The 19,924-nt window shown below is 34.9% G+C and overlaps 5 protein-coding genes across 9 annotated transcripts in view; 2 read left to right on the top strand and 3 right to left on the bottom strand.

Annotated features, from left to right (window-relative positions):
- LOC100177620 (sodium/hydrogen exchanger 3-like) overlaps positions 1-6,733 on the bottom strand; it is a 15,331-nt gene extending 8,598 nt beyond the window's left edge. For all 5 annotated transcript variants that reach the window (XM_018811226.2, XM_018811224.2, XM_018811227.2 and 2 more), the window contains exons 1-12: positions 6,525-6,733; positions 6,375-6,434; positions 5,518-5,607; positions 5,307-5,402; positions 4,753-5,067; positions 4,411-4,580; positions 3,646-3,902; positions 3,187-3,407; positions 2,768-2,970; positions 2,163-2,252; positions 1,804-1,874; positions 490-629 (exon numbers count right to left, since the gene is read on the bottom strand). In XM_018811226.2, coding sequence (XP_018666771.1) covers positions 490-629; positions 1,804-1,874; positions 2,163-2,252; positions 2,768-2,970; positions 3,187-3,407; positions 3,646-3,902; positions 4,411-4,580; positions 4,753-5,067; positions 5,307-5,402; positions 5,518-5,607; positions 6,375-6,434; positions 6,525-6,600 — 1,789 coding nt within the window. In that variant the 5' untranslated portion in view covers positions 6,601-6,733. The remainder of the gene's footprint in view (positions 1-489; positions 630-1,803; positions 1,875-2,162; positions 2,253-2,767; positions 2,971-3,186; positions 3,408-3,645; positions 3,903-4,410; positions 4,581-4,752; positions 5,068-5,306; positions 5,403-5,517; positions 5,608-6,374; positions 6,435-6,524) is intronic.
- A 1,114-nt stretch (positions 6,734-7,847) lies between these two features.
- LOC100179972 (transcription factor CP2) lies at positions 7,848-11,070 on the bottom strand. Its single transcript, XM_004225800.4, has 2 exons — positions 10,490-11,070; positions 7,848-10,145 (listed from the first exon to the last, which is right to left on the bottom strand). The coding sequence occupies exons 1-2, from the start codon at positions 10,616-10,618 to the stop codon at positions 8,532-8,534; spliced, it is 1,743 nt and encodes a 580-aa protein (XP_004225848.1). The 5' UTR covers positions 10,619-11,070; the 3' UTR covers positions 7,848-8,531.
- Positions 11,071-11,627: 557 nt separating this feature from the next.
- Positions 11,628-14,438, top strand: LOC100183172 (alpha-L-iduronidase-like). The gene has a single exon (XM_002120901.5). The coding sequence runs from the start codon at positions 11,881-11,883 to the stop codon at positions 13,819-13,821; it is 1,941 nt and encodes a 646-aa protein (XP_002120937.1). The 5' UTR covers positions 11,628-11,880; the 3' UTR covers positions 13,822-14,438.
- On the bottom strand, positions 13,891-18,369 carry LOC100185536 (coiled-coil domain-containing protein 102A-like). Its single transcript, XM_026833651.1, has 11 exons — positions 17,653-18,369; positions 17,454-17,583; positions 16,999-17,166; positions 16,878-16,920; positions 16,706-16,808; positions 15,952-16,060; positions 15,479-15,595; positions 15,077-15,286; positions 14,672-14,842; positions 14,503-14,606; positions 13,891-14,311 (listed from the first exon to the last, which is right to left on the bottom strand). The coding sequence occupies exons 1-11, from the start codon at positions 18,147-18,149 to the stop codon at positions 14,212-14,214; spliced, it is 1,752 nt and encodes a 583-aa protein (XP_026689452.1). The 5' UTR covers positions 18,150-18,369; the 3' UTR covers positions 13,891-14,211.
- Positions 18,264-19,920, top strand: LOC100175349. Its single transcript, XM_002120742.5, has 2 exons — positions 18,264-18,356; positions 18,558-19,920. The coding sequence occupies exon 2, from the start codon at positions 18,602-18,604 to the stop codon at positions 19,673-19,675; it is 1,074 nt and encodes a 357-aa protein (XP_002120778.1). The 5' UTR covers positions 18,264-18,356; positions 18,558-18,601; the 3' UTR covers positions 19,676-19,920.
- The last annotated feature ends 4 nt before the right edge of the window (positions 19,921-19,924 follow it).

Genomic DNA, 19,924 nt, shown 5'->3' with positions numbered 1-19,924 from the left:
AACGGTGCGGCCAGTCTGCATAGTATAAAAGGTACACACACGATTCTGTTTAGAAACCTTTGAATATGCATGCCATAATTTGTCGCACGCACACCAATCAGTTGAACAATGAACCAAATCTGGGTTAAATTAGGTTTGATTTTTTAATGTGGCTTTGGTAAGCCGATATAATTATCCTTAACGGGTGCCTTACTGTCAAAAACATATACCATGATCTATAATTTAGAACAATTCCCCATAACATTACACAGTGCAATGCTAATGCATGTTCGCTCAACTTTGGGATATATTTATCCTCAAAATATGCCTATTGTTGACAATATATATAGCCTATAATAACAGTTCCTTATATAATTGCATGAAGATAACTATTACAGAACAACTTTCTTATATTTTCAGTGTTTCGGCCATATTGTCATTTTCAGGCCAAGAACATAATAATACTATAATTAAGGGCAGTTTATATAAATGCCAATTTTGCAGACTCACCCCTTTCAAATTCCTCAACCAAATCTTCAGCGTCACGCTTGTTAATCCTATGGAATGTATCCAACAGCTCATGGTCACGACTTAGGTAGGGATCTCGGACGAACCATCGCATTAAATACTCTGTGTTGAACTTCTGCAGTCTGTAATGAAGGGCCCATGTTATGCTACAATGCAAATATAGAAGTATTCTATATATTGTTCTAAAATATAATCTATGTTATGAAACTTTATATTATGCGAAAAATATAGTCTATAATATGCTATAAAAGCTTATACCAGAGTTTTAAAAACTTTGAGAGACAGGCTTTTCAACAATAATTTACAAAACCTTAGCAATAATGTATAAAAAAAATGTCATATGGAAAAAAAGCATATGATATGGACAAATTAAATATGAAAAAAATGTCATGTATTGTGTAAAATTTAAAAACATCAAAACATAAAAAATTTTGAAATACATTGTCTTAACCGATGAAAAGTTTCAAGTAATATTCAAAATTTAAAATTTGTACTTTCAAAATAATTAACATAATAATCTAAATATCGATTATTTTAAAATCTACATTATAATGTAACACAAAACGATAAAAACGGCACATGCTTGTTGTTGCACTAAACATTTTATAAACGTCAGCACTTTTATGAGCCTTTCTACTACTACAGTTTGTTATCTGAACAAAACCAACCGCAACAATTTAATGAAATTTTTCGGTAAACATTTTGAGTGATTCAGCCACACAATATGTCGTGTCAGCATTTAAAAAATAAAAACAGGAAGCAATCAACATAAAATAGACAGCAGGATTTAGTGGAACAGGTTTCCTTTTACACAGATTATCAATAAACTATATGTGCCAGGTTTTCCCTTGAGGTTTAATTTGTTAATGGATTAAGGTGACCAGAGTTCAATAGAAGAATGGAGTTGGTTTAACCTCCGGCAGGTTATAATTGTTTATATAGTAGGATGGGGGAAGACAGGAGACTTTTAGCAGCAAACATCCAAATATTCTATTTGTGTTTTAATCAACTAACAACGGTTTACTGAAGTCGTGCGGACAGTTTGATACGATTTTGCAATGCTTTAATTGTTCTTTGTTTACTACCAAAGTAGGCAAGAAAATGGAATGAAACGTGTCCCATTCTCCCCCACCCTACTACATATTTGAAAAAATTTATAGTTAGAATTTTAAGAATAAATAGTCAGTTCTACTGTTATATTGTATATGAAAGGGCGTTTATGTTAAAACTGGTATGGCACGCTTGTATGCAAATAATCAATACAGCTTATAGGAAAAGAGCTAACTAATTAGTAACCTTTGCATCCAGTAATGGTGGCCATGATGTCCAATAATATCCTCTACTCCAGTCATTACATGGTCAATCATCTGGAAAACCATAATTTAGGAAGTTTAGGTTTAATATGGATTTTTCGCTGCCATAACTTCAAGCTTATAACAAGGCTTTTTTTTTAAATAAAACACTGTTGGTACTAGATATTGGCAAATATATTTATATAGCTTTGAAAAAGCATTACAGACTCCATTTTTGTTTGCTGCGTATTTGGTTACCTTTGGTGTATTAAAGTAGTCTTGTACTTAGATTTTGGGGTTTTTAATTAAAAATACATTAAGTGCATAATTGTGTAGCTTGGGCATTAAATCCTTAGAGCTTACCCTTAAATTGACGTCTTCAAACATCGACTTCTTGTATTTTGCCGAGGTTTTGACGTGAAGTAGCTCCACAATGGGACGAATGGTTGAGCCCTGTTAGGTCGTGGTTACCGCGTGCGTAAGGATACGTCATAAATAATTAACAAATATATTTTCACTTTCCTTCAGCATAATATGTTGACAATATACAAAATGCAATACATATGAAAAGGAAAAGGTCTGTGAATTTTATATTAGCTTTGCTGATTAATATTTTAGCATTTTAAACACAAATGGAAAGTTTGTATGGGTGCACTTAAAAACAAAAGCCTCAAGTACTGAAGTTGAACTATGAACTAATGAGAAAATTGTAATGAGAAAATGAACTAATGAGAAAATTCATTCATAAGTCATGACTAATAAGATTTCTCTTACCACAAAATCATTAAAAAAAAATAATTAAATTTATGTCTAATTTTGTATTATTTTATATTTTACATAAAATAAATATTTTTAATTATAAAATTTATATTTTTTGGGCAAAAGTTGCATAAAAATCTGATCTGACAAATAAATTATGATAAAAGCTACTTGCTAATATAGGATACCCAAATATAAAAAACTCTTACCTGCACGAATGATGTAAACAGAATGGCAACAATACATGAGCATATCATTGTTTTGATTGTTGGTACATGCTCAGGTTGTGTAAGGGAAACAAGAGAGAATGCGATCGCACCACGTAAACCCCCATATGCCATGACGAACTGATCCACGCGATTAATCTTGTCTAATCTTATGTAGTTTATCACAAACGTAAGGCCCACAACACCTGGTGAATCGTGTAGTGAGTTAGCATAGGATATTTACTTATATAGGTATAGCTACCAAACCTGGGGTGGCAGGATAGGATACGCAGATTTTTTGCACTGTGCCAATTAGTAAACAAGGCAGTTAGATTGGTTTCATAGGAACGTGTGTTTAACTATCCCAGCCTGCATTTTAATCAGCTTGATCCCTATGTGGTGTTTAATTTTCAATCACTCACCTATGGCTCTGTAGAGGGTGATAAAAAATAATGTCCAAAGCACGAAGCCTGTGTTCCAATATTGCCAGAAGTCGCTGACAGCTGCGATTCCGAGAAGCATAAAGATGATCGTCTCGGCAATGTTGGCAAGCATCTTCATCCCATATTTGACTGTGGTGTGGGACTTTGTGGATATGTTGTGCTCCACATACGTGCTCATTGTGAAGGCAGCAAACACAATCCTAAATGCAACATCTTGTTAGGTATCGCATACAGTAGATGATATTGGTTTATTTTGTGCAGGGTATGCATCCGTTTCCTGAGAATTTTGCAGGGGTTGCAGCAGCCCCTGAATTTCTAATTGTATAAGTAATTTATTCTTGATATATCATTTAAAAATGCCATTCTACTCTTACAGTTAACACACGTTTCTATAAAACTGACACCACTGTATTTAGTGGAAGAAAAAATTCAACTTACGAGATGATTCCAGAAAGGTGGAAAATCTCAGCAGAAAGGTATGCGATGTAGCAGACTACAAACACAAATGTGGGCTCTACAATACGATTGTGAACCGTGTATTTAGTGATGAAGGAACCAGCGTAACCAAAGAGTATTCCAATAAACAGACCACCAAATGCCACAACAAAGAAAGAAGCAATGGCAGCAACAATATCAATCCCGATGATGTTTTCTTGGCCAATTTCAATGTAACCTTCGAACATTTTGTACAGAACCTGTCGAAAGGGAATTAATTTGCTGAGGTTTTTGCCAAAAAATCGTTAATTAAATTATTGGGTTAAGAGTGGCCTTCCGGCCTTTCGATTTAAATGGCAAATTTTAAAATTTTTATTGATTGGGCCTGATGATTAAAAATAACTAATTTTTAAAAACTTATATATTAATTTTTATATATATATACATATTATAATTATATATATATATATATATATATATATACTGTTTATTTAATTTTCCAGTATTCTTGTTTTCAGATTTAAATAATAGTAATAATTTACCAGCCAAAGAAGACATGCACTTTTAACTGTAAAGGGTTGAAAATTATTGAATAAATCACAGTGTATTAAGCATACACTAAGTACATTGTGACCTTGCTTTAGTTTTACAAGCCACTATATCACAACGCATAAAAGAATGTTGACAATGCAGTTTCAATTGACTTCAACGGCCCCTGGAATTTATGGAACTGCTGATCAAACTGTCAGGAAAACAAACACAACCCACCACTGCCACGCCATCATTCAACAGGGATTCTCCGAACACACAAATGTACAACACAGTGTTAACATGGATCTCCTCGAAAACCGATATCACAGCAACAGGGTCTACGGCTGATATAATACTCCCGAATAAAAGGCAATGGAGAAACTCTAATGAGCCGTATTCTTCAATACCTGTAAACATAAATTCCCTGCTATAAATACACACATATATATACTTGATATTTGATAATGTTGATTCAATAGCATCCAATTCTAAGGTTTCCTGTCCCTAATCCCATACAGAACAGTTACGCAGCTGTTTGTGAATTGTAAATGGCAGTTCAAAGGTCTGTACATGACTTACCTGGCATTAATCCCCATTTATACACAGCAAATAGCGATGAGCCAATACATAGAGCATTAAATATTGTCCCTATAATAGCATAAGTCAAAATGGTGCCGAGATTATCAAAAAATGATTCTTTCGGCATAAAGTATCCAGCTTCCATCACTATAGGAGGCAGAATGAAGAGGAAGAATGTGTCCGGGTTAAAGAGCAACTGCTCGATCCGATGGTCTTTGTCGATGGAGTAAGCGATACCTCCAACCACCAATCCAAGACAGATGAGAATGCAACTCTCAGGGACTCGAGAGACATACTTTTGGATGAGATGAAACGCTGTGGTATAACAAAATAATTGCATCAACAAAAATCACCACATTAAATCAGTTTAACTAGTAAAAGAACTTTAACCAATAATCAAGGGTTTTTATCTGTAAAATTATTTTGTACAGGTTCCGTGGAACAAAAATTAAGGCTTTTATTCGTTATACACTATGCGTATCCCTATGTTAGTATTGAGAAATACTTCACATTAACTGGAAACTTTAAATTTTGAAATGCTAGGCCTACCATACCTATTTTTGTAATTCCAGCAAATATGATCCATATAGATATTATGAACGGATTTGCCACTCGTGCCCAGTTGATAGTAACCACCTGGTACCGATGTACTGAAATTTAATGTGTTTCGTTTTAAAAGGCAGGCTTATTTTAAATCATTTCCTTTTAATTTAATGGAAGTGTTAGTAAGCATGAACACAGGTATAGTATATGTTAAATGCCTACCTGATGTGCTAGAGTCATGACTTGAACTGGATTCGTTATGATTAGAGCTCTGGCTGACATTAGTTTGATGCTGTGACTCATTCGTTGCAGCTAAAAATAGAAACAATATTCTCCTGATGACTTGCACAAACAGATCTTGTGACAAGACACTTTTAGATCTCGTAGAAAACAGCCTAGGGCTGGGCAAATATCGTGATAACGTCATTTACATTGTCACTATGATGTGACAGATTGTAAGGGACATAATCCGGCGAAAAATGCAATGAACCATAATTATTACCTACTAAATTGCTGGCAACCTTTTAAATAAGGATCAATACAAAAGAACGCCAATAATGATTGTAGTAACCCTGTTTCAGAAACCCTCTAATATGTGTACTAGCTAAATTCTAAAATGTGCAGCAAATTTCATCTTACAAAACAGAATCTTGTCTATCATAATACAAAAATTCCATTATAGAGTTAACTATATCCATTACTTCCGTCAGTTTCCATTACTGCAAATCAATCATGACCCAAATTAATGTTGACAGACATGGACTTATATGTGGCTTTAAAGCTATTCCCATATGATAGGCTTGGCAATTAGCTGAGGCAGAACTTACAAATAAGTACATTAATAACATTAGGTGTGGTGAACACATACTCCCTTAATGGTGGCCATTTTGATCAAGCGTAACCACATACAACTCTCTGATCTAAATAGAACATCTGATAAGATAACCCTTTTAACTACAATGACATCTCGATTTAGCGCCTTAAATAAACTTTAACAATGAAGATTCAAATAAATTATTTTCTTTATGAGGTAGTCCGCTGAAGGAAATATAAAACAGTGTTAAATGTAATCTACATACCTACTCCTGAAGATCTCTTATGTCTTACAATTTCACCGGTAACACTTCTTTGAAATGAATCTGTAAAATCAAATATAAAAACATTAAAACACAAATATGTTAGAAATTTTGGATCTTAAACTTCTGCTAAACAGTCTCTTTTAATCTTACCGGAGTGCAAAAACGCTACGGATAATAGAAAAAGTCCTCCAGTTAATCCAAGAACAAGTAATCCATTTGTTTTCATATTGAATGGTAGAAGTTTTCAATTGTAGAACGAATCAAAGCAGAAATTTAAACATTTTCCTATTTAAAGTTGTTTTGTGCTGTGTGTTTGTTTAACTGTCTGTGTACCGCATTCTACCCTGAACAGATTTAAGTATAATAATTGGGTATACACGTTTCCTTTAAATTACTGTAAATTAGTAATGACCTTAACTCTAGTAATGACCTTAAATGTCCGAAGGCAGTTGCTATCGGTCGGTTGCAAATACGATTGATTTAAGGAACTACGCGGGGCGCATAGAGTCACGATTCCTATTAAACTGTGTAACAGAACGTCCTGTAATATTATATGGTACCATCTGCACCAGGTTATGTAAATAACGTATCTCACATCTTCACTTGTGGTTTATAACGTCATGGCACACAGATAAGCGATAGCCTTAAAATACGTTTTATTCTACCACTATCTTTAATGTAAACATGCGAGTCGGATACAGTAACTGATAACTATCGCTAATCACCCAAACATGCGTTTGCACATATGCTAGTTTGATGGACCTTTGTTTGCTGTACAAACTTAACTGCGCGTGTTGCTTTTGCAATTTTGTGGAAACTAGGCTTATCTTGGCCGCCTTCTTTAACGAATATCCGAATCGAGAACAGACTGCGCTGTGAACGAAGTATTGACTGACGTCTGACAAGCAGCAATAGCGACATCGTGCTGCATTTTGCAGACGCTTCACTTTCGCGCACGCACTGGGGTATCCATTCACTGTTCAGTTACAAAAGTACTCCTTTATTTAGTTTCTGTCAAACTTTCCATTTAAAACACAAATGATACGTTCAACAATTAAAACAATTTTTTTTAATATAAATAAAAGAGTTTGCAGTAGTGTATTTCACACTTTGGTACTTTATAAATAACTGAAAACAGTTTGTCTATGAACCAACCTAATTTTATATACATAGCTGGTAATTTGGACAACCGATTAGTGACCACTGGGCCACTAAGGGTCCTGTTCAAGGTCTCGTACGCCATAATGATAGAAGCAACGAGCCTTGAACCCATTGCCTCTGGTTGGAGAGACGTGCTGACACTTTGTCACCATAGTGGACTACTATTTTTACTGGCCTGATTTGCATTTTTACTTAATGTAATTTTATCTAAATTAAATTTTTCTTATGTTAAAGTATATTAATCTGCACTAGTATAAATCAGTTACTCGGTTCACATAAACATATTCCATTTCACTTAGAGCCACATGATTCCTCTGTCATATACCTTTATCAGGATACATAAAAACCAAAGGCAGAGTCATTAAAAATACAACATGATTGGAATCTTTGGATGTGTAAAACAAGCTTTTTTAGTTGTTGTACAATTTAGAATGACTTACATTTCAACCAAATGAAGAAAAATAAGTTACATAGGCGAGCAGCAACAATTCACAAAATAATGGAACTTTTAATGTCATACATTTGGTAAAAATAATTAATGCTATTCACTGCTGTACTGTTTAGTTCATTTTCACAGTAATTCACACTTCTGAAAAAAAACATACAGCAAACATAAATAGCCAAAGATGCATTGATTATTAGTGATGAAAAGCCAATTATTTTTGTACAGAAAATACGTATGAGGCGCTAAATAACAGTTAAACCTGAGTGGTTTTTACACATTTTAATTTTCTTTTGTGCTGTGAAGGAATACAGATTGAAAAATTAAGCTATTATAAACACCTTAGAAAAATACAAACTCTATTTTATGTAAAAAAATCCCCACACAAGAAGCTTTTTGAAACAAAATAAAACACACAATGGAATTTACAGTTGATTCGCCAGATAACAAATTACCTCAATTATATCTAGTGTAAAATTTTTGTTGTTTAGGAGCAATTAGAACTAGCAAACTGCACTGCAACCACGACATATAATGTATTGCACACAATTGATCTAAGGTTTAATAATTACACGGAAATTATCCGAGTTTTCATTTTTGAGCAAATGAACAGTGAAAGATGATTCATCTTTTATCACAGACACAACCTCATCAGTGACTAATACGTGGATATTTTTTCTATGAGGTTGATAAAGAATCTGATAAGGTTGTTGTTGTTGTACTAGTCCTTCGTCATGTGGAAATAAACATGAAGTTGTTGCTTTCATTAGTTCATTTTCCGTTGCTTGACTAAGATAATAAGCTTTATAAACTAAAATATCTCCCTCATTTTTCTGCGATGCAGGTGTAAGGTAAAGGGTAAGTGGGGGATGAATTGGTTTAGATCGAAGTGAATTGTAAAGTCGAATTCCGTCTGCTTGACCGCAAATATGTGTTGTGTCATCCCTTGATAATGTGAGCAAATCTAAGGCTGAAAAATTACTGAATGTCTTCATGAAAGAAGCAAAACGGTTGCGTTGCAGCCACTCTTGTGTTTCCGCAACTGTTGCATTTTGTAAAAGTGCATCCGACTTTATTGCTGGACTTGCTCTGCAGTTAGTTTTTGTGTTTATGCTTTCGGAATCGGGAACTATCATTGATGCTTCCACTATTTGATTATAGCTTGTAGTATTTAAGCTGTGTCTTTCGGACAAAGAAGAATTGTTAGATCGTGGCTGTGACACGGCAATGTAGTCAGTCTGTGGTACGATCATTTCCGTAATTTGTTCCGATATTATGTTCTGTGGCTGTGATGTTGCATGTGTCATGGTTGCTAGCTGCTCATTAGATGGCAGTGTTGGCATACACTCGCTCAAAAGTGTGGAATCATATGATGGTTGATATTTCAGTTTTTCTTGTGCTGTTCTTCGTTCCATTTTATCCTTGTCTGTTTTTTGTTTACGATCGGCACCTTTTGGCTTAAATACCTTAATCTGGCAGCTTGCAGAATGGATATATCGGCCATATTCATTGAAATTTTGCAATGCATAAGTGTCAATTTGAATCCGAAATGGAACACCCTTTTCACCACCGTGCTTACGAACTGTAAACTCAGTACTTATACAGTGCACTTGAATAAAGACTGAGGCCTCCTTTTCAACATCCCAAATAAACTCTACCAAGTTCAATTGCTCTGGATGCTCCCTGGGTTGAATTACACCAACAGACATAGGAATATCTATGTTCAACAGTCTATCACCAGGCCTGTTAAATTTCCAGTTTTGAAACTGTTCATATTCCGTGTATTGTAGTCGGCGGTCATGGAAAACTACACGTAGCTGGCTTTTGACATGTTTTAAAGTTCCTAAATCCGGTATATCCCTCAGCTTTTTTAACTTAATTTCGTAAGGAAGGCCCTGGTTCAAATATGTTAATGTTTCTTCATAGACTTTGGTTGCTGGTGAAGTGGGGGCACACAACATGTACTGCAGTGGTGGCAAGCCTTGATTACCCAACAAACTTTCTTGCTTAAATATAGGTAAATTGAGTACTTCACTCATGTTGTATGCATTTGCTCCAAGTTCCAAACCAAGTCCTGACAAGTTTGCATCAAAATCTTTTACCAGGTCAGACTCCATCCCATCCATTTTCACCCACGCCACTAGATCTTTTCCTTGATTACTTGAGTTCTGCAATTGAACACAAATAAAAAAGTAAACCAAGCGAATCCTTTCTGAATAAATGTAACTTACCTAATCCTCGTGTGACCAGAAAACAACAGTCAAAAAATTTGGATGTTCTGTTTCATACACCTCGTGCCAGCATAGTCACCATGTATGTTATTTTGTAGGTGATTATTATTATTTTTTATGTTTGGCTAAAAATTTGGACAACCCATTAGTGACCTCTGGGTTGGAGCAATTGTCCTTAAGTGTCTTGCCCAAGAACACATACGCCCACAATTGTAGCAGCGTACAGCCTTGAACCCATTACCTATTGTATCAGTATATAACATGTTTATAAAGCATCATACCTGAGCAGACAAATTAGCGTCAGCGGTTGATACATTTAATGAATTATCTGTTATGTTGTCATCATTATGTACTTCGATAGCTCCCTCCTCTGGTCCAGCGTTCAGTTCCTGCAAAGGTTCAGCAAGCATTTCAGTTTCGATCTTTGTGGTGAGAGAATGATCTGTTCTGTGTTTCCTTTTCCGTGCAACTGCTGAGAAATTGTGGACACGTAATTTCTTGAATTTTGCGAATGCTCTTTATTTCTAGAGTGTCGTGAGCTTTGCGGCAAACCAACTGTGACTGGAACTTTTCGTTTCAAGATCTTTTGTTGTTGACCGTCTTCTAAGTATTGGAAACATTGGGTATCTGATTTCTCCGATACCAAGTTTCCAACAGCCTGACGTTTGCTTAATTCACTGTTTGATGGAGCGACTGTGGGCACAACAAGCAAATAAGTCTTTGATGAAGATGTAGAAACTTCGTTTAGTAGTTTGGAAGCCAGGGTTGCGAGTTAAACAGCGCGGTTTGAAACCAATCCTAACTTTTGTGCAAATTAACCTTATTTGAATTTAGAAAATACAAAATATTGTAATAAAACACCTATATACAGTTCTACTTCTGACATGTGTAGGCTAGTAGGTAGTAGCAATAAACGTGAATCACAACAGCAACATGCATGGTAGCTGTATTGTCACTACATGTCTACATTTGAATTGGTAGGTTATAAACTTAATGTGCATAATGTATATTAGGTAAATGTGTTACATTTATAATTGTGAGCCTAATTTAACTAAATGTTGACTTACTATATAGTATCAGTGTGTGTCATATTTTAGAACAACTAGCCATTTAAATTGACACTTTGTACTTCAGATTGCTACTTAATCCTTCTAGGAATAAAATGAAAAAGCAAGCAACAAACATCTCTAAAATGAAAAAGCAAGCAACAAAACATCTATTCCTGGTTAATACGTATGACGTAACGTAAATTTCTTATGTTAACCACAACAGTATGTAAACAAGATGGCGCAAATGATTTTGAATGTCCCTTGTTTTCGACTCGAGACAACTTCGACATAATATGATTCGGAAGTAATTTAAGTGCTAACAACCGCATAATTCAGAGCTACAGATTTGAACTCCTATTTTGTCTGGTTTGTTGCAAAATGCATCAAACCAGATCAACCCTTGTCAGAAAAATAACATTATTACAGCGCCACCTAAAGACAAACGGCAGATCTGGCGGGAATTACTTTTCGACGTAAATTTTTGTAATTAAGTTCAAGTTGGTTGTATTTGGAGCAATTGGATTAAAGGATTGTTGCTTGTACGAGAACCAACTAGCTTTAAACTAAAAATCCACGTATTATTGAATATTGCTAAACAGTTCATTCACTGGAAATTATTCATAATGAAAAGTAAGAATTTTAAAATCACCGTCATTTTTTGGATTTGCAATTTCGTCACAATTGTGTCAATTTCCGCCACCGTAGAACAAAAAAATGTAAAACAAACAGAATATAAAATTCTCGTTAATGAGATAAGTGCGGATTTGCATCACTTTTGGGAGAGCACAGGACTGTGCCCACCACGTCCACACCAAAACGCATCTGATTTTCTTCTCTCGGAAGACATGAAGCAAAATCTCTTGCTAATAAGTTCTGTACCTCATCACGGCATAAAACGTGTAAGAGTGCACTGGTTGCTAGATTTAATCAAATTTCAGAAGCAGAATTATTGCTTTGATCGCCTAGATAATTTTGTAAAACTTATGCGTTATAATGAGCTTTACTTTGGTTTTGAACTAATGGGAAATCCAGGAAATAAGTTTACGGATTTTGATAACATGACACAAGTTCTGGAATGGCAGGACCTTGTTACTATGCTTGCAAAGAGATATATTTCTATGTTTGGAGTTAATTTTGTCAAGCCGTGGTTGTTTGAAACCTGGAATGAACCAGACCATAAAGATTTTGATGTTGTCAAAATGTCAGTCACGGGATTTCTTAAATATTATGATGCTTGTTCGGAGGGAATTAAAAAAGCTTCACAGTTGCTTTCATTTGGTGGACCAGGGGCTTCTTGTCGTGGTGAGAAGTTTTCTAAAAGATGCTGGGCCCTATTTGAACACTGTACAAATGGAACCAATTATATCACTGGTAAAAAGGGAAGCCGATTAGATTTCATATCATTTCACAAAAAAGGCCACAATGATTCTACATCCATACTATCTGCTGAGTTGGAAACTATCAACAGAATTTACTCTGAATATAAAACGCTAACAAAGACACCAATAATAAATGATGAGGCTGATCCTTTGGTTGGTTGGAATAAACCATTGCATTGGAGAGCAGATGTAACTTATGCAGCATTGGTAACCAAAGTAATATCGGAACATCAGCATCAAATAATAGCAAACAAAAGCAGGAGTGATATAAACTACCACCTGTTAAGCAATGACAATGCATTTTTAAGTTACGCACCACACTTCTTTACCCAGCGAACATTGAATGCAAGATTTCAAGTGAATAATACAGACCCGAAGTATGTGTTCTTGGTTAAAAAACCTGTGCTGATTGTAATGGGGCTGTTATCGAAACTGGGTAATGTTCAACTAAAACAAGTGATAAAATATAATCAGCAACAGTCTAGGATTGGTGGGATTTCTTCTGTGTGTATGGATTGTAGAACCACTGAAATATCAACTGTTATTTACAACAGTGAAAATGTCGAAGTGACAGAAAAAATAACAAAGGTAAATATTGAGTATAGTACTGCTGAAAATACCCCTTTAAAGCCGTTTAAAACGTATGGAAATGACACCATAAGACATATGTTTTGCAAGATTGATAATGTGCTGACTAATCCATACAAAGTTTGGCAGGCAGTAGGAAGCCCAAGTTTTCCAACACCAGCCTTATTTACTAAACTACAAATTGCCAGTGAGTCTCACTGTACTGAACCAGAACCTTTTACTACTACAAGATTTAATCTCGATTTGCGTTTGCCAAGTGTTGTGCTGCACCAGATATGCTGGAAACCTACACAACAACTGCACAACCCAAGTGAACTGCATCTTCACAAAGTATCCAATAATATTGTGCTTTTAAAATGGTCAGATTCTAAAATTACCACCAAATGCATCATGACGTATAATGTTGAATTCGCAAGAGATGGTCGTAACTTTCAGACTGTGAACACTTTCAAAGTTCTGTTCAATTCATTTGCTCACATAGCATGTTCAGATGGATGCGTATCTAACACAGTTTATGGTTCATACAGGGTTCAAGCTTTAGACTTTTGGGGCAGACCTGGACAGTATTCTAAAGTTATGAAACATAGTAGCAAATGAAATATCTTACATTTTTCAGTCTTTTCATATTTCATTTTTTTCTAATTAATATCATTCAAATTTTATATAGAGTATTTTATTCTACGTTTCTATAAAAAATATTACTCTACTTCATTTACATAAGTGAGTGCAAATAATAGGAACATAATTATACAGTGTCATGTAACAGTTCATGATTCAATTTATACAAAAAAAAGTGTTTGTTAAAATGAAATGAGGAAGAAATATAAGAGCATGCATTGCACAGCAGACATGAAACAAGATTGAATGAGGTGCCTTAATAAATAGTATGCCAAAATTTTTAGAAAATCTACAGTGTTTTACAATAATTTGCGCAATATACACTAAAAAATGAACCTTACAAAACAGTGGTATAAAACATTAAGAATTTTAAACTTCGCATGAGGATTCTGAACTACTTGGCACACTTTCAGTTTCTCGATTTTTAGCAAATGAGTTCTTTGGCCAAGGTGAAGTATTTCTTCTTGCCCTACAAATATATTATTTCATTTTACTTTCAATTTGTATTTTATTACCTCAATTCTTACCATTCCATGCACTATATATTATGTATTCATATTTGATAGCTTATGTTATTAATGATATTTTTCATTCAGGTGTACATGATAGGATAAATGTTAAAAATTACCGATGACTCTAAAAATTGATAGAAAAGCATACCTTGACTGAACTTGTTCCATTTGAAAGTTCAGTTTCTCCACCTCTTCATCTCTTTCTTCAACCACACGGACCATTCTACGGTATTGATTTTGGGACAAATCCAACTAGAACAAACAACACATGAAACATCTCACAAATAAGTAAAAATATTCTCACTGATCATTCCTACCTCATCTTCAAGTGATGTCTGCTGCTTCTTCATGTCCTCCACTCGTGACCTAAGAGCTCTAACCTCCACCTCATGCTGCTCAGCTCTCCTCCTACTATGCTCCAGTTCTTCCAGTCGATCAGTAAGCAACTTCTCATCACGAACGGCATGACGACGCAGATCGTTTAACTCCTATGTGTTGCACATCATAGAAATGTTAAGATGGGTATTGAATGAGTCTTGAAAGTTACACAAAAATGAAATAAGGTAAACCAAATTCACATGTTTCATTCACACAGTACGTACACCCAATAAAGTTTACGTTTTTATATAAAATATGGGGCCAAGCTTGTCTCAAATTCTAGGCATGGCTTGCCTTGGATTTTACCAATTAGGAATAAAATACAAGAAAGATTCAAAGCAAACCTCTCGTGACTCATGAAGTTCAGCTTGAGCATGGCGAAGCTCATTGTCCCTGTCCTCTGCAGTTGCTTTGAACTTACGATCCAACTCTGCTTTGATCTCCTCCCTGTTACTTTTTAATCTTTTGTTCTCACGTTCAAGTTGAAGCTTCTCCGTTTCTAATCTCTCCCTCTTACCCCACTCAGCTGTATTTTCCTCTTGCAACTTTTCAATCTAAATGTTTAATTTTGACGATAGTTAGACTCGCCACAACCCTTCTGCACAGGATAAGTCACAGCTGGTGGAACAAATCTTACACTACCTTATGCACCTTTTACACCCCAAGTTTAAAAATCCTGTTATATATTTAAAGGGTTTTAAGAAAGTTAAATAATATGCATGGATAGATAGTATAACTTTTATTACCTCTTCCCGAAGATCATGAATCTTCTTCTCCATCCGATTTCTATTCTCTAATTCCTCGTCCAAACTCGTGTTGATTCGAACAACCTCTAATCGATGACTCTCTTGTTTCCGTGACAACTATAACACATTACATTAACCCAAAAGATGACAATACCACAGTGATTTTGATGCAATATTGACAATGATTTGTTTTGGTGTGAAATTGAACTTTAGAATTAAGAATTTTAGGAAAAAACCCCCTTTTGGGTTCCCCCGTTTTTTTTAAAAATTTAAAAAAGGAAAAAAAAAAAATTTTTTTTTAAAAGGGGGGGGAAAATTTTGCACAAAAGGGGTAATTTTTAAAAACCAGCCTACTGTAGATTAATACCCCCCCTTTTGGCTTTTGGATAATGTTTTTTTGAGTGATGGTGAACAAGTAAAGGACACATGTGCCCACAATGACAGCAGAATGGTATAATTTTTTACAGTTTTACCTGCTTTAAAAGGTCTTGTTTACTTGATTTCAGCTCATCATATTTATGCTGCAGGGTGGATAATTCTTGTTCTAAGGTTTCTATTCGTTTGTTTAAATTCAAGTTGGTGCTGTATATTTAAAACAAACAAGTATTTTATAATTTATTTTATCAAGAATACTACATAGCTAAAATACACTATTTGTCTATATGTCACATTTTAATAATGTTTCTATTAGTTTGAACAAACTCAAGTTGGTGCTTTTTATTTAAAACAAACACATATTTTATATTTATATTTCCTTCAAGAATACTATATTGCTAAAATACACTATTGTTAATATGCCACATTTTATTAGCATTATTTATGACTAGATGTATGGGCTGGAACTGAAAGCCTCATAAAAGTTTGGTATGGCAATATTATGATGGCCAATTCTTTCATCCCCATATGAGTAGGCTAAGAAACTGAAACGACACTAAGTAAACAAAGCCACTTCAGCAGTGAATCCCTGAATAAAAGCTTTGTGTTTACAGTAGCGAACTCCTAGACTGGAACAATGGAATTTTTTAATCGCCCCGGCACACGGTCAATAAGAAATTCTCCAACTGAAATCCAATTCAGTTGTAGAAACGTAAAATAATGATAAACAAACTGATCAAGCAGATTGTGGATAAACAACTTTAATGATTTGTAAACTTTATAATATGGTTTGAGTACTTCAGACGATTATTATTTAATATGAGTAAATATTTATTCAACAAATATACATACTCTCTTTCTGCCTGAACAGTCTTTACTGATTCTTCAACTCTTAGTTGTAAAGCAACTGCTTTTTGATTTATCTGTTCTTCGTCCAATTTAGCATTGGATTGGCCTAAACATGAAAACATTTACATTAGGTACAAGTTCCAACAAAAATATATATATTTTATTGCATATTCACCCTTCTTCGACAAAGTACTGCTGAAGGATTTTCGGCTGCTATCCTGTTAATATATGGAAATATAACAAAATCAATATTTCAATAGATTTTAAATGTTCAGAAATGTAATTATTATTATTACCCTTGGTGTGATGGACTTTGTGCTGCTACCATCTGATGGAGATTGGCTTGATCTATCAGATGCATCATGTTTCAAACTTGTATTTTCATTAATAAGCAGAACTTTTTGTTGCCTGAGAACTGTTAATTCCTTCTCAGCATTGTCATAATCTTCTTTCAATCTTTTAAACTAGTAAACAGTTTTGTTGTTTGGTAAATTTAAATTTTTCTAGTGAAAATGTATTTTGACATTGTCTTAACATGGAATTGTTGACATAGTTAAGTGGGGTAAGATGGGACACCTTTAATTTTATTTTTTCGTCTCATTTGGTAGTACACAAAGAACATTCAAAGAATTCTAAAACTGTATCCTCACGACTCCCATATACTTGGTATTTAAAACACGAATCCCAAATATTTGTATATTAGCCTTAGGTGCTAATGGTATTCCCACACATACATTTTAAACCTTAATACCTCTTCTCTTGCTCTGTTTCTTTCAGCTCTGACTTTGGTCCATTTTTCTCTCCAGTTTGAGGTACATTCAGACCACCATCTTAACGTCTTCTCCATCTGTGCAGTTCTCATTCGTAACTCTTGAAGTTCACTGTGAAAATCAAAAATTGAAAATCAAAAAATTATTTGTTCCCAGTTAAAACAACGAAATAAAAAATACCTGTACTCATTTTCGTTTAAATGCACCTTTTCTCTGGGAGTTGTAGCTGAACGCTGGTGATAAGATGTTCTGGAGTCAATTGTAGAATCCCATTGTTCATTTCGGACGTCACCGAATTGTGATACATCCCCTTGATAGGAATGGTCATCTCTGTAGTTATTATAATCGTCATATTTGTTTATTTTAGTGCGAGCTAGAGGTTTCGGTTTCACGACTTCTGCTTGTGTAAGTGCGTTGTCCAACGATCGTCCGCGACTTCTAGTCTTCTGTTTGTTTTTTGTCCGACCACGTTTATCGAGCTTGGTTACAGGTGGAACATGAGCTTCACTGTCACTATCGACGCTACTGATATTAATGCTGCGTCTGTTGCTTGCGCTTTGAAAATATTGTTCATTTCTTGCGGGCGCACTTACGCGTTGGAGCTTACGTCCATAGCCGTCAGAATGTCTATTTGGAAACCTCGTAGTATTTTCAAATCCAGTAGGATAACCAGACATATTGTACCACTGTCTCTCTCCAGCTCGAGAATTGAAAGATTGTCTCAGCTTGTACGATCGGCAACTAAAGTCTGAACACACTGAATTCAGTCGTTTGAAACATGAGAACCAACCCAGGGATTTCCCCAATTTATTCAATGAAGCGAAACACAGATTTCAGAGTGAAAGAGAAGCATGTCGGAAATGCATGTTGCGTATGCGGTTAAGGTATTTTCTCATATTAAACACCTAAATTATGTTAAAATATGTGTAAAATTTCTGGTTAGTGGTCCCCAACCATGCTGACAATTTGGACGGAGTTGAAATTTGCTGTTTACGTTTATAATCTTGTTAACATACTGTTATACCTAAAATTAGTTTTGATATTATTTTTGGACCTAACATACTTTTCCAACCTTTAAATTATAGTTAATCTCAAGTCAACTGTATTAAAACTGATCTGGTTGGTCAAAATGCCATTTCTTTTTCATCAAAAAATCTGTTCGTTCTTGAAACGCCACAAAAACAAGTTCATTTTCACCGGAGTTTTTCTTGGAGGGGTCATCGGGTCTCTCAAGTATGCGGAGTACAAATTAAACTCATTTGTTGCGGAGGATCAGAAGAAGATAATGGAAAGGAAGAAGCAGGAGAAGGCGTTTGATCAAGTTCAGCTTCATGCTTGTTCATTGGTTGAAGTGATGTTGGACAGTGTTTTGAAGAAAGTTTTGATGCTCAATGATACAGAAGTTATATTAAGAAGGTTAAAAGACAAAGAATATGGAAAGAAGTTGGAGCTATGGAACCAGTTGAAAGTTGGTGTGTTTTCACGTCTCGTTGCAGGGATTTATTGTTTGAATCTCGTCACAATAACTGTCCAAGTTCAGTTACACCAACTTGCTGCCAGAGGTGATGTCCAAACTTATAATGAAAACATGGCCGTTCAGGTGTTTTTGTCTTTATGCCACAAACACATGTTAAGTGAAGGAATTGCACAAGTTTCTGAACTTTGCCACAAAATTACAAGTGATATAATTGGATCAATGCCGCTACAACATCACGTCGGCGGTGAGAACATAGAAACGGCACTTCGCAGTGTTTTCAGCTGTTTAATGAGAGAAATGAAAATAAAATCTAGAAACACTGAACTTGAAGGTGCGTTTCACCCTGCTCTGCCCTCATACAACACAGATGATGAATTTTCACAAAATGAGAAACTTCCCCAAAACTGGTTAGAGCTTACATTTGATATACTTGAATCTAGTGACTGCAGTGATGTATTCTTTGAATGTTTCCGTGAAAGTGTTACATTTATTGCTGAGGCCTTTACAGCGAATGTTGAAAATATGGCAATATCTTCTAAATCTTCTTACATCAAAGATGAGGACATTTTGCCTCTATCTATACCCCTTGCAAAAGCACTGCCACTGTTAAACACTAAACTTAAATCTGTTTATTCTGCAGACTTCTTGCAGCGTTTGATGATTAACCCAATAATGGGAAAATTTGCGTTTAATGTTTATAAGTCCTGTTTCGATTTACCATCTTAATCACACAGATTTTAAAAACAAAACATATCTGTTGCAGTTGCACCATGAAGGTCAACCTGGCATAATGTCCCAAATATCATGTTGCTTCATAGCTATATTTTAAAAAGCTGCTTTTAGTATTCTACCTATAAATTCACCACATAAGCATCCTTCTTGAAACTTACATATATTTGTTTTTAAAGCAATTTAGTGGTTATAGTTATACTAATTATAATTTATTTTAAACAATTTTTTGTTGTATTCAGTTCT

Source organism: Ciona intestinalis, chromosome 3, assembly GCF_000224145.3.
Source record: "Ciona intestinalis chromosome 3, KH, whole genome shotgun sequence".
Taxonomy (NCBI): domain Eukaryota; kingdom Metazoa; phylum Chordata; class Ascidiacea; order Phlebobranchia; family Cionidae; genus Ciona; species Ciona intestinalis.
The sequence above is the reverse complement of the archived record's forward strand: the minus strand, read 5'-3'. Positions and strand labels throughout refer to the sequence as shown.